Consider the following 14,095-nt stretch of genomic DNA (forward strand, 5'->3'; position numbering starts at 1 on the left):
TTTGAGAATTGCTCAAAAATGTGTGTTGAGAAATGATCTAAGTACGTGGAGATAACTTTTAGTTTCTTGGATGGGTTAAGCAAATATTGCATTAGTGCAATTCCAGTTCAGATTTTACTTCGATATTTTGAGGAACATGATAAACATATTCATGTTTAAACATGACAGACTATTTGGACTTCAGTCTCTTCCGTTTCTAGTTTTAACTCCATACACACCTGCTAAATTAATACCTCTAAAACAACTGATCACTTTATCCCCCCTACTTTAAAACCTTCAGTGATCCACTATTCTCTGCAGAATAAATCTCTGTATATCTAGCATGGCTTATTCAGGTGTTTTAAGTCTTTTATAATGTGATCCAAAATTCACACTTCGATTTTCTTTCTCATGATGCTACCTCTTTCATTCTCTACATTTTTTTTTTAAAGATTTTATTTATTTATTTGAGAGAGAGAATGAGAGACAGAGATTACGAGAGGGAAGAGGGAAGAGGGCAGAGGGGGAAGCAGACCCCCGCTGAGCAGGGAGCCCGATGCGGGACTCGATCCCGGGACTCCAGGATCATGACCTGAGCTGAAGGCAGTCGCTTAACCAACTGAGCCACCCAGGCGCCCCATTCTCTACATTTCAAGTAGCATGTTCCTCCACTCTGTGTCCTTTCTTGTCTTGGCCATTTGTCACATTTGTAACTCTGCCTAAAATGCCATTGTCTAGTTGTCAAAATAAATCTCCTCTTTCATACTGAATCTTTGTCGCATTCACCAGACTCTGTCTTACATTATTTATTTATTTATTTATTTATTTTTAAAGATTTTATTTATTTATTTGAGAAAGAGAGAATGAGAGAGAACACATGAGAAGGGGGAGGGTCAGAGGGAGAAGCAGACTCCCTGCTGAGCAGGGAGCCCGATGCGGGACTCGATCCAGGGACTCCAGGATCATGACCTGAGCCGAAGGCAGTCGCTTAACCAACTGAGCCACCCAGGCGCCCTACATTAGTTATTTATATATAAGCCATTAATGTCTTTATGTTAGATATAATAAAAAATGTAACATATTGCCTTTGTATAATCCATAATGATGTATAAAATTCTTTCATGTGTGCTATCCCCTCCCCCCCTTTTTTATTCTTAGGGCATTTAGTGAGGGAGTAAGACAGATGTTATTAACAGCATTCTAAAGATAAGTAGAATAAAACTCAAAAAGATTACATGGTTTATCTGAGGCCACATAATTATCAAGTGGCAGACTTTGTATGAGCAGGAGAACCTAACTCCTTTGGTACACTGAGTGTAGGGATTTTCTTGCTCGGTTACATTTCCTTAGTGTCAGCCTAATAGAAACTTTGTGAAAACCTTTACTTTTCATTTAATTTTTACCATAACCTGCATACCAGTCCATTGGGATAGGTAGTGGTATTCTCATGTCATGTGTGAGAAAATGAAGCCTTGGGAGGGTTACCATAAATTGATAAACTGGTAAAATATGAACTTGTTCCTTTTTCATTCTTCTGACCTGGGCTCCTTGCTTAATTATGGCTATATGGCTCTCAAAGGTCATCTTAGGGCTTTACCTTCTTAATGACTATTAATCATGAGAACTAAGTGTTAATTTATATGGTCTATGTTTAGAATACATTATGTGACTTTTCTGATTTACTCAACTTTTTATTTGTATTACTTATGGTGAAAATGTTGCAAAAGGGGGCTTATTTAGTATTTTTGTTTATTTTAGGCAGTATTTGGCAGTTGTATTCAAAGATAAACCCCTCGAATTATGGGATGTTAGGACTTGTACCATTCTTAGAGAAATGTCCAAAAACTTCCCTGCAATAACTGCTTTGGTAAGTTACAACTGAAGAACTAGTTTATCTAGGCATGTTCTGTATGTCGTGAATATTTTTCTTTTGCTTGAATTGAAATCATTAGTGTCATGTATTTCCTTGCTAAAAATGTGTGTTGAGAGATGATCTAAGTACATGGAGATAACTTTTAGTTTCTTGGATGGGTTAAGCAAATATTGCATTAGTGCAATTCCAATTCAGATTTTACTTCGATATTTTGAGGAACATGATAAACATATTCATGTTTAAACATGATAAACATAAAAAGATTTGTGAGAGAATAAAGGTCATGGTAGCTACCTCAACCTTAAAAAAAGAGGACAGTACTGGGAAAATGGTCTCACTTTATGGAGAAAAATACTGGATCTCTACCTAATACCATATTCAGAGGTGGGCTCCATGGGATTAAAGACCTAAATGTAAAAATATAAAGCTATAAAATTAATATAGTCAAAAAAAAGAAGACTATTTTTCTGTTCTAGGGCAGGAAAGGACATCAGAGGCTCAAACCAAAAGGCAAAAAAAGAAAAAATGCTTTTAATTAATCAAGACTGATGCTTTCTCTTCAATGAAGGACACCAGTGTCAAAGTTAAATAGAGAAGACAAGCTGGGAAAAGAAATTTACCAATGTCCGAAACCAGCAAAGGACTAACTAGTCCCTGTAGGGAGTTAGGATTATGGGAACTCCTGCACATAAACAGTGAAAAGACAGGAACCCCAGTAGAAAGAGGGCCAGAGTACAGGAGCAGTTCACGAATGGTGGAAAACCTAAAAGGCCAACAAGCATCTGAAGAAATAGTCAAATTCAGCAGTTTTTAGAGATGGGCAAAATAAAATAATCAAGGTGTAACTTTTAGACTAACAAAAACTGGGAAGCCAGATGACATCCGACGTGGGTGTAGTGTAGCTTGCAGGAATCCTTATGTAATGCGGGTAGGAGTGCAGACCGGTGAGGCACTCTGCAGAGCAGACTGATAGTGCCTCGGCAAACAGACATCCCCTGGGCACCAGCTCTTCAGCCCCTGGTCAAAAAGGAGCTTCTGTGGGGATATTGACTGCAGTGTTGTTTGTCAGAGAGTTTGGGGGCAATCAGGGTATTCTCTGTTGGGAGAACAGAGAGACTAAAGGTTGGTGGATGCACTCGAGGAGTCTTTGGTAGCATGCAGAAACTACAGAGATGGGACTGACACTGTGCTGAATGAAAAGAGTTAGAAACGGTGGGATATGATGAAGTTCTGTTTATGTAAGTTACGAATACATGCATGTAAAATAACTACTGTGAAAAATTGATGCATATGAGAGGATATTAGATTGAAGGCATTAGAATAGGCGGGAATATAAAAGAATAAATAAATCAAATGAGAGATTTGAGGTGGATCTGTGGAGGACAGTGATCCATGGTTGGAGGAACATGATCATCTCACCCCATGCACCTTTGGGGGGAGGGCTAGAGGTAGGGAAGAAAAGACACCATAATTGCCTTTATTATTTTTGTTTTGTAAAAAAAAGAAAGCATCAAAAAGTTAGACCTTTTGGAAGTTTGCCATTAAACTCTTCTACCTTAAGCTCTCATTAAAGATTAGAGGTAGAAGGAGGTGGAGGGTAGATTATTAAAATCTGCCTTAAGCACTAATTAAATGCATTTGTTCAGCCTTTCTATAAATAGATAAAACCTAAGAACAAATTGTGAATTCATGTGCAGTGATAATAAGTAATGCCGAGCAGTGGCTAGAGAATGCCCAGCTGTTCTGGAAAGATTGTTTGACATCAGTAAGCTGAGCACTTGTAGGTGTGCCTGTCTTTGCTTCTCAGGAGTGGTCCCCATCTCACAACCTGAAGAGCCTGAGAAAGAAACAATTGGCCACCCGAGAGGCCATGGCCCGCCAGACCGTGGTCTCAGACACAGAGCTGAGCATCGTGGAATCCTCCGTGATCAGGTGCAGTGTGCTGTTTCCTGCCTCTGTCATTTGTGATACCAGTGTCATGGTGGGGAACTTGACAAGTGTCTGTCATCCAAAGGCATCTGTAGTACCTTGTTATGTTTCAGTGCATACCTGGAAGACTGAAGAGTTAATTTTATTATTTCATTGCTTAGTGCAGTCAGTAACGCATACGATAATATCCACGTGTCAGCCTCCGTTAGCGAGCGTGATCATTCTCACTAGCCAGATGTTCCCTAAACTTGAGCTTCTGGAATTCAAATGAATGTAGCATGAACATCCAGATAGATCATATTGTCATTTATATACACCAAAGAAAATATATAGAGAATGCTAGATTTATATGGACTGTCCCCATCTCCATCCCCACCAGTTTTACAAATAAAAAAACCTCAGAGAGAATGATGGGTCAAGGTAAGTCCTCTCTTTCTGCAGCAGAAATAGTGAACAAGTTTCTTGTGTGAAGTCTAGTTGACTGCATTCCTCTGTATGGGGTAAATGACCTGCTGGAAGTAATTTGTGTTTTCCTATTATTAGCTGGGCAAAGATTAGTGTCAGTGCTTTTTATTTTTTTGTAAATAGTTTTGGACCTCCTGTTAATGCATCTGTATTTTGGGCAAGGTAATTAATGTGTGTGTCACTCTAGAGAAAAGAAATATCTTTATCTTATTCCTCTCTATTCCAAAGCTTGTTGCAGGAGGCAGAAAGTAAATCTGAACTCAGTCAGAACATCTCTGCCCGGGAGCATTTTGTGTTTACCGATAATGATGGCCAAGTTTATCATCTCACAGTGGAAGGAAACTCAGTGAAAGATAGTGCTCGGATTCCACCAGATGTGAGTCCAACTCTTGATTACGTCTTCATGAAGAGTTCTTATCAAAGATTTTGTTGATTCCATATCCAGTGAAGCCATAGTTAAGTTGTGAAGCTATTTCAGGAAAGTTTAATGTAAATAATAAACTTGACTATATAAGGAGATATTATTCCATACTGCTAGAGAATAACATTGTAACTACTTAAATACTTACCTTGTGCTACTTACTTTTTTATCCCCTTAATAATCCATAAGGAATTCTTTCCATTTTAACTATGACAGAATCAAGGGAGAGTAAGTAACTTTCCCAATGTTATCCAGCTTAGTGACATGGCAGTTTTAAACTGAGGTCTGTCTGTCTGTCTGATTCCAGTATATCTCCTCTTTCCACTTCAGGCATTACCTTGGAGGATTTGACTTACAGTCTAGCATCATTTTGGGGTAATAGTAATCAGGTTGTAAGTGTAGTAGCATTATTAATATTTACTAATGTATATATATATATATATCCTTCTAGGACCTTGTGAAATCCTCTGACTGAGGTTCTGTAGTTCATTTGTGTCCGCATGCATCTCATAGGTTGTTTCTAATGGATAGATAAGAAAATGTTTTTGTTAAATAATACTGTTATAATGGCTAAGTGGAGGCATGAGATGATTTCATAAAATATATTTATTTAAAATTGTTGTCTAAAAATAGACTGTTTTAGTTGAATGCCAACCCCTATATTTTGCAGGTGGCTCAGAGTCTTACAGGTTGTAGTCAGGATGGTGGCTGGGGTGGGAGGGTCCACTTCCAGGATGGCTAACTCACATGACCATTGCAGAGTAACAGTGGCTATTGATGAGTGGCCTCAGTTCTTCTTCACAGGGGCATCTCCATAGGGCTGTCTGAGTGTCCTCACCACATGGCAGTTGGCTTCCTCCAGAGTGAGTGATCCAAGAGAACACAAAGAAAGCTGCAGTGTCTTTTAGGACCTAGTTTGAGAAAGTGCACTCCGTCGGTTCCTCAGTGTGCTGTTGGTTCATGGGTCAGTCCTGTTCATTTGGGAGGTGACTGCCAAGGGACATGAATACAACAAGGCAGGATCTGTGGGGGTCTCTTAGAGGCTGCTGCCACATCTTCCTTATAGACAACATGAGAAGAGTTGAGGCCATCCAAACCACCTTCTCTACTAAAAATGGAAACTAACATGTGAAAGTTTCATTTTTACAATTTTTTTTTACTATTATATAGAACAAGTCATACTTGAGACTTAGTAATGTCTGTTTTGAACTTTCTCTCATTGTCACTAGTTTGAAAGGGTGAAAGTAGTAATGCGAATAAGAAAGGTTAATATTTGGTCATAATAGGAAAAGGAACTTAGTTTAAGTGTATAGAAAGAAAAACTGCTAGGGAGAGCAGACCTAAGAGTTGCAGTGTTAATGTAGCTGTCCTTTGAAAAATCAGTTTGCTGTCTTAGGAATATAAAGAGTTCCTCCTCTAGAAACCCAGAGAGGGCCCCATCTGAACTCTTCTAGTGCCACTCACAGGCAGCTCCGTCTGTCTCTGATCACTTCACACTTGCGATTAGGATGTAGAAACAACCCAGTAATTTTTTGAGATGCCAATTCCTCCTCACCCCAGAAAAAGTTTAAAGCTTTTGGACATTAGACCGTAATTTTCCTTTTTATAAGAGTTTTTTTCAGGATGGTAATTGTGCCTCACAGTTTTTAAGATTCTGTCTCTTTTTGTGGAGGTCCAAAGTCAGGGTATAGCAGGTCTCTATCTGCCTGCCAGATCCTTTTATTCCACAGCTAGAAGCAGCTTTCTCAGGGAATAAGCAGCCTAACACAGATCCAGCCTCCAGTGAAATTAGTACGTACTTTAGAGCAGGTTGGTTTTAGGGAAAGGTATCTGAGCAGCTACTGTATGATACGTGAGAAAGTGGCTTTGGTTCATTTTTTTTTATTTTCTGTAATTTAAATATTTTCTAGGGACTGTCATATAGTATTTAGGCAGAGGTTTTGTTTGCTCATTTTAATCCAATATTTATCTTACCCTCCTCCCAAATGTAAAGTATTAAACATTTGCTTTGAGTTGAAATTTTCCCTCTGAATTTTGGCCCCAGAACTATAGAGTATATAAAAATGGTAAAAAGAAGAGGAAATCTTGGCATATTTTAGGTTTTGGAGCATCTGTAGTTGACTGCCTTTATTCAGAAAACTGGAACAGTGAGAGAGAATGAATATCTCTGCTTTGCTGTCAGCCTTCTGAACATCGTATCTTGTATATAGGAACATAACAGTGTCAACTAATAATACTCTGAGTTTTATTTTATTTTTTTATTTATTTTATTTTTTTTAAAGATTTTATTTATTTATTCATGAGAGACAGAGGCAGAGGGAGAAGCAGGCTCCCCGTGGAGCAGGGAGCCCGATGCGGGGCTCGATCCCAGGACCCCGGGATCATGACCTGAGCCGAAGGCAGACGCTTAATGACTGAGCCACCCAGGCGTCCCTACTCTACTGAGTTTTAACCTTAAATTGGTTCTTTGGGATTATTCGGAGCCACAAAGCAACTTTTTGCCACATCCTCTAAAAGCCCCTTGGTATCTGCATATGGCTTGTAGCCCGTCAACAAACTCTTAGGTAGAAAGGTCTGGATTATTTAATTATGTAGTTGTATTAATATGTCACTTGTAATTCTGAGCTGATTTCTGAGCTTATTTAAGCTTTAATATTTTAATTTTAGAGGTTAGAAAGTAAGATTATAAAATGTGAAAGTTTTCAAGACTAAAAAAGTAAACTTAAAGGCAGACGCTTAAACATTCTGTTAATGTGGTGAGGAAAATGGAAATCAGATCTTGAAGTGCGGCTTCGTATTATATAGAATTCTGTTTAACGTAACTTTTAAGTTTTTTATTATTGAATTATTTCAAATACTCATTTTTAATCCATTTTTTTTCTTTTATTTCTTAACTACCACTAGGATTTATGCAGTATTTGATGCATGGGCCAGTCTATTAATAGTCAATTTGGCCAACCTGGAGCTTTCCCACTATGAACGAAGCATGTGAATTTTTATTTTGTTTTATAAATGCAAAAAACAAGATTTCTTTTATAAGTAGAAAAGTAATTGAGCAATAATATTATTTAATAGTGAGCATTTATTGACTACTGTGTAGCAGGCATTGTTTTGAGCCCTTTCCTATATAAATTTATTAATGCTAGTAGGAACTCCTCAAGTTTCATAAGCTTAACCTCCTTTATTGATGATAAGTCCAAGATGCAGAAAGATTAAGTAAATGTGCCCCAAGCCACACAACAAATACACCTGATGAAGCCCAGATTCGAGCCCCAGCAGCTGACTCTAGAGCCCAGGCTCTTATGATAGTCTTTGTCACACTACCTCTGTGCATTTGTTAGATAGAGCTGCAAGCTCCTTTCTCCCCGTCTCCCCCGCCACACACACACACACTTTGGAGTTACTGCAGTAGTGTTCCATTCTTCTACTTGGGTTTCCATATGTACCTTCTTTGCAAAGCTTTCTGTTAACTCAGACTGTGCAGATGCCTTTAATTTACAGTATCTTTTCACTGTCATTATCCAGAAGGTATCAGTGAAGCTCTAGATCCTTTTTCAGTAGAAAAACTGCTGCACAATTCATTATGAAACAGCTCTGAGTTTCCTCTGGAACAGATTGATTTATCCTTTTGCAGTGAGTGAGAAGTTGGAGACAAGGGCCCTTTGGAAAGGGTTTTCCTTCCTTCTCTTTATTGCTTTTAATTTGCTTTCTTTAAGGTATTTCTTCCTCAAAAAGTACCTCTTCTCTATAAGTTTAGTTCAGATAACTTAATGTCCATCAAACTGAAATCTCTTGTTTCTTTGTAGTTGAAATTGATAAGCTAGGTAGCTCTTTTAGTGTCCCAAGTCTGTTCATGTTTGATGGCATTCATACCAAAGCAAAACCTTTTACAGTTTTTATTAAAATATCTTTATTATTTTATCACATTTATTGAGTAAAAACATTTCTCTGCTATGATGGCTTATAAGTAGTGAAAACTAGGTGTATCGTGTATCTGTTGCTTTTGTTTTCTAGGGAAGTATGGGTAGTATTACCTGCATCGCTTGGAAAGGTGACACATTAGTTCTTGGAGATATGGATGGAAATTTAAATTTTTGGGATTTGAAAGGCAGAGTATCCAGGTATGATTAAAAAATGCAGTATTATTTGGGGCACCTGGGTGTCTAAGTTGGTTAAGCATCTGACTCTTGGTTTCAGCTCAGGTCATGATCTCAGGATCTTGAGATCCAGCCCCTTGTCGGGCTCTGCGCTCAGCGGGGTGTCTGCTTCACTCCCTTTCCCTCTCCCTCTGCCCTTGCTCATTCTCTCTCTCACTCTCTAAATAAAATAAATAAAATCTTTTTTAAAAAATACAATATTATTTGTTTTTTAAAAAAAAAAAAGTAACTTCTTGATATGGTTCCATTGGAGGCTTGTGACCTGGTATAGCTTGGACCCTTGGGTCTCTTGTCGCTGAACTTGGGAGGAAGAGCCTTGAGCCAAGCTCTGGGCCATTCATAGGAGACGCTTATTTGCAGGTGACCCGTGCAGAAGTGTTGCGATATTATTCCATCGTCCTTAAGGGGCTGACCTTTTCTGTCAGATGGGTCCCCTGTCCCAGATAGTAAAGTGGTTCTCACATCACTAGACCTTGTCAAAAGCAGACCTAGAAAGAGTTGTTGGACATAGTTTCCAGTGACAAGGTATTACCCTACTTTATATTGGTGTTTTGTTTTTGTTTGTTTTTCCTCAGAGGAATACCTACACACAGAAGCTGGGTGAGGAAGATTCGTTTTGCTCCTGGTAAAGGAAACCAGAAATTAATAGCAATGTACAATGATGGTGCTGAAGTGTGGGATACTAAAGAGGTAGGCCCAGCTCCATGAGGGAACACTCAAACCAAGCTGCTGGTCACAGGAGCTGTAATTTTTTTCTTCCTCCTGATTTAGAAATGAAGCCTATATAATGGGTTTGTCAAGCTTCTTAAAATGATTTTCTTGCTTTTAATGGTATCGCTGTCTTTGGGATCTTCAAAATTCAGTCTGCATGTGGAAGAGAGATTGCCAAAGACTTTTGTTTTAACTTGCACTGGGTCTTTGCCACTGGCACTGTCTGTGATAAACATCTTTTTCGTTCTGAAAATGACGCCCAAATTCACTCTTGAAGGTTCAGATGGTGAGCAGTTTAAGAAGTGGAAGAAATGTGACCTTTCGGATATTGGATGTGGACTGGTGTACATCAGATAAAGTGATCTTGGCATCAGATGATGGGTGTATCAGAGTCCTGGAGATGTCTATGAAGTCCACTTGTTTTAGAATGGATGAACAAGAGTTAACCGGTATGGAGCGCCAACGAAAGGCTCTGTGACACCTTCTTTATTTTGCACAGGCTGCTGTCTTCTGTTTCATTTCAGTCTTACTTTCTAACAATCTGAGTTTAAGGAAATAGATTAACTTCAAGCTTGAGTGTTTTACCACTGAGATGCTATACTCTGTAACTGCTGATGTCAGTCATTCTCCAGCTCCAGGTTGGCAAGTGCCCCTTCTTTGACCCTTTGAGGAATGCTTTGTCAAAAGATCAGAGATGTTTACATAAAAATGATTCACTTAGAATTTAGTTAAACTCAGGGCTGCCTGGGTGGCTCAGTTGGTTAAGCGGCTGCCTTCAGCTCAGGTCATGATCCCAGGGTCCTGGATCGAGCCCCACATTGGGCTCCCTGCTCAGTGGGGAGTCTGCTTCTCCCTCTGACCCTTCCCCCCCAGCTCATGCACACTCTCTCTTTTTCACTCAATAAAATCTTTAACCAAAAAAAAAAAAAAAAGAATTTAGGAGAACTCATCAGAGGACATAAATCTAGTGGTAAGGTGCTACTGGCTTTTTAATAATGAGCTTTATATCTTTTGCAAACATATATCGCTGGGGGTGCCTGGCTGGCTCAGTGAGAAGAGCATGCAGCTCTTCGTCTCGGGGTTGTGAGTAGGAGCCCCACGTTGGCCATAGAGGTTACTTAAAGAGAAGGGTAAGCGTATATCATTGAAAAGTCACTTTGGAAAGTGTTCTGAGTGTCATGAATTTTGATGCCTCTCAAAATAAAATAGACGATTGTGCTATTGTACCTTTTTTGTAAGGTGGTTTTGAGATTGTTTTTTACCAGAATGAGGAACATTTTAGTAACTATAACCTCATATGTGACTTAAAAAAAAAAGAATGGGATTATGAATGCACCCATCAGTCAGTTCGAAAGTCAGCTTTCGTCTGATGAAATGCAATGTTCATCCTTGCCAGATACTTTTGGGTGGAGACAGACATTCTGACCCTCATGGGAGCAAAGCAGGAAACTTCCTGCATTAAGTATTCTCCAGGCATCGCTTTGGTGTGCACACCAGGCTGCTGAACAATTTCAGAAGAGACTCGTTGAGTCACTGGGTTCCAGCATAGGGCAGTCCGCTCTGGGGACTGCTGTACCTTTGTAGGGTCGGCCTTCGGCACCTTCAGAGGCAGCAACGTTTTGAAAACCTGTGCTTTCACTTTGTGTTCGTGCTCGAGGCACTTCCAAGTTGTTGCCGATCCTGGCTGGGCTCCCTTGAAGTTGTGTTAGGTGTGCTTTTGTTTTTGTCGCTGCCCCAGCCCTGCCAGTGGCTTCGGTACCGCTGCTTCCCCTCCATGTGACCCTGACCGCCCTGTGCCGAAGCCTGAAGCTGTGCAGCGCTTTCCCGTGTCTGTGCCCGACGTGCTTGCTCACGCTGCAGAAATGGCAGCGTCTCCTTCCTTCCGAGACAAACTTAGTTATTAAGGAAATGGAGGGAACTTCAGGGGTGGTTTTCCTTTTAGTTCGGCTACTGGTTCGAGGTTAAAGAGGTTTGCGAATGTAATCAAAATGTTTGGAAAGCTTTTCTATCCCCCTTTAATTTAAAATTTGAATCTACCAAAGCCAGGGTAGCTTTTTCTTAAAGTGACTACAGAATTGGAGCCCATCATTAACACCATACTTGAACATCTGACCTGCAGACAGATTTTAGATTACATTTTCTTTTCAAGTTTTCAAGAAAAAAAAAAAAAAAGTCATTCCTACCCAGTCTGTAGTGCTGCAGCCTCAGCCAGAAAGGGAAAATTTTTGAAATAGTAACAGGGAAGTTCAATATTAACCTTTAAAGTCAGAACAACATTCGATACATGTTAAAGAATAAAAATGGTGGTGTGTGTAACTATGGACTTAGCAAAAAGATGTCTATGTGTTTATCTCTAGTTGCATGCTGACTTGGTCTTGGAAAAATATATTTGATATATTTTTGTTCTGGGGAATTAGAAATAGAGTTTGGACTTATTGATATGGGATAAAAATCATTTTAGGTTATATGCAGTGATATATTTAATAAATTTCCTTTAATTCTCCTTAATAACAAGTAGAGAATATCCTAAAATACTGGTTCAAATCTGTCAGTTTTCTTAGAACAGCTTAGATGGCCCGCTTCCTTCCCCTCCGCCCCCATGTTTGCATTTGTCTCAGCCCTCCCCGCCTCAGTAAAGGGGAAGGCCAGACACACGTAGAAGAGGAACTCTGTTTTTGAGTTGGAGAACCCTTCTTGTCTGGTGTCTTATCAGGGTCATAAAACAGCATAAAAAAATCATAATACGTTTTCTAGCAGCCTCTAGAAGGAGTCCAAGAGGGTGAGACTTGTTTAATAGCGTTCCAGTTTATTGCAGTTTCCACACACTTTACATAGTATCTGCAGGGTGTTCGAGACTGTCCAGTCCAACTTCCTCACAGCTGCTCGGGCCAATGCCGAACAACACATTTTTCGTAAGGGAGCACTCATAGAAAGAAACTTTCTATAATCAGATTTATACACAGACCTTGCCTCTTCGTCTGCCTCTGCTTTCTACTCATTTCCAGTGGTTTTCATCTGGGCTGTTTGGAAATGTGTCAGGATGTGCAGATGTGTTTGGGGGGCATCTGGATTACTAAACAGCATGCAGTGCAGGGAACAACCTGGACAGTGAATAATGGTGTTGCCCAAAATGTCAGTCGTGTCCCTTGTCTTCCCTTCCCCCGCTCCCCCATTGCATCACAGTGATGAAACCCCCCGAGCAGGGTCCTCTCCTTCCCCGACTGCCTGCTCACCATGCCGTGGGCCACCAGGTGAGGGAGGAGCAGTTTTCCTACTGTTCTTCTTGGCTCTTGGGTTCCTGATTCCCTGCACTGCTGTCACATAGGGAGCCAGCAGTCTGGGCGTGTTTCTGTTTAACACCTCAGATAGCTGTAGCCCAGAGTAAGCAGAATGAGTGCGAGAGAAGGAGCAGTGATGCCAGCTGCCTTTCCATTCTAATTGTAATTTCCGGAAGTGAATTACTCTTGTAGGTGAGTTTCTCCAGCTGGGAGACGATCACCTATTACTTTTTCATGGTTGATCTTTGCCTTTGAGAAGAAAGATCTAAATTCATTTGAAGGTAGGAGGGAATAGAGTTCACTTTCAGTTTGTTCGGGCTCATGGGGATGCTATCAACAATGTTTGGTTTTGGAGAAATAACATATATTATTAAAAATCAAACATACAGAAACTAGCATTTAGAGGCTTCCACTGCCAAATCTGGGGCAGTCTGAGCATCGTAAAGAATAACAGTTGTATTGGTATCAGTGTTGGACTTTTTTTTTTTTTTAATCCATTATTACATAGTAATATTCACAAAGAGGAAGGGGCCTGGGCAGGAAGGGAAAGCTCATTTTTACAGAAGAATGCCTATTGATAAATGTAGACAGAGTGATGGAATTAGAAAATCACCAATTCCAATTCCTAATGTAACAGGTGATTCAAGCCAGGATCATTAGTGGGTGTCAGATTACTGGGTGGAAGGGCGTTGGGAAATAGGAAATTCGGTCTCACAGTATCTCGCCATAATTGTGAAGGGGAGAAAGGTGCCCTGACTGGGAGAGAGCCCATGAGTTCACCTTAACTAGATGATCAGATACAGTGTTACCAGGAGGCCAACTAACATGCTCCCTCCGGTGGGATGCAGTGGGAAGTACGCAACATCCCCTGTGTCATGTTCTTGCCCAAAATGTTTAGCCTGAGTCTGAATGCTCAATGGAGATCATTTCCTAGGACATTGAACAGACCAGGACTTTTCAAAAATGAAAACGTTGTGTAAGACCAAAGACAAAAAGGTGAGCGGACTGTTGTAGATTGAGGGAGACTCAGGAGACATGAGAAGCCAGTGCAGGCAGAATATAGCTATCAGGATAGGGAGTAACCAGAGGACCTCTGAATATGGACCGCAGTTTAAGTGATTGTAATGAATCAATATTAAAACTCTTGGGTGCAAACAAAAAGTAATATTAAAAATATTTCTGACCATTTTCTGACTCTGAAATTGGGAAGTCCACATAAGATATTTTATCTATGATTTAATACTTAGCTAACTACATAGAATGACGTTTTCTAAAGCAGTAC

General features: G+C 39.9%; 1 protein-coding gene across 1 annotated transcript in view; it reads left to right on the top strand.

Moving 5' to 3' along the window:
- Positions 1–14,095, top strand: part of WDR11 (WD repeat domain 11) — a 56,869-nt gene that overhangs the window by 31,584 nt on the left and 11,190 nt on the right. Inside the window, exons 14-19 of the mRNA XM_035030375.1 lie at positions 1,738–1,846; positions 3,660–3,784; positions 4,475–4,622; positions 8,682–8,788; positions 9,400–9,514; positions 9,813–9,984. Of these exons, the coding sequence (XP_034886266.1) occupies positions 1,738–1,846; positions 3,660–3,784; positions 4,475–4,622; positions 8,682–8,788; positions 9,400–9,514; positions 9,813–9,984 (776 nt within the window). The remainder of the gene's footprint in view (positions 1–1,737; positions 1,847–3,659; positions 3,785–4,474; positions 4,623–8,681; positions 8,789–9,399; positions 9,515–9,812; positions 9,985–14,095) is intronic.

This window comes from Mirounga leonina, unplaced genomic scaffold (genome assembly GCF_011800145.1).
Source record: "Mirounga leonina isolate KUSES-001 unplaced genomic scaffold, KU_Mleo_1.0 Mir_114, whole genome shotgun sequence".
Taxonomy (NCBI): Eukaryota; Metazoa; Chordata; class Mammalia; order Carnivora; family Phocidae; genus Mirounga; species Mirounga leonina.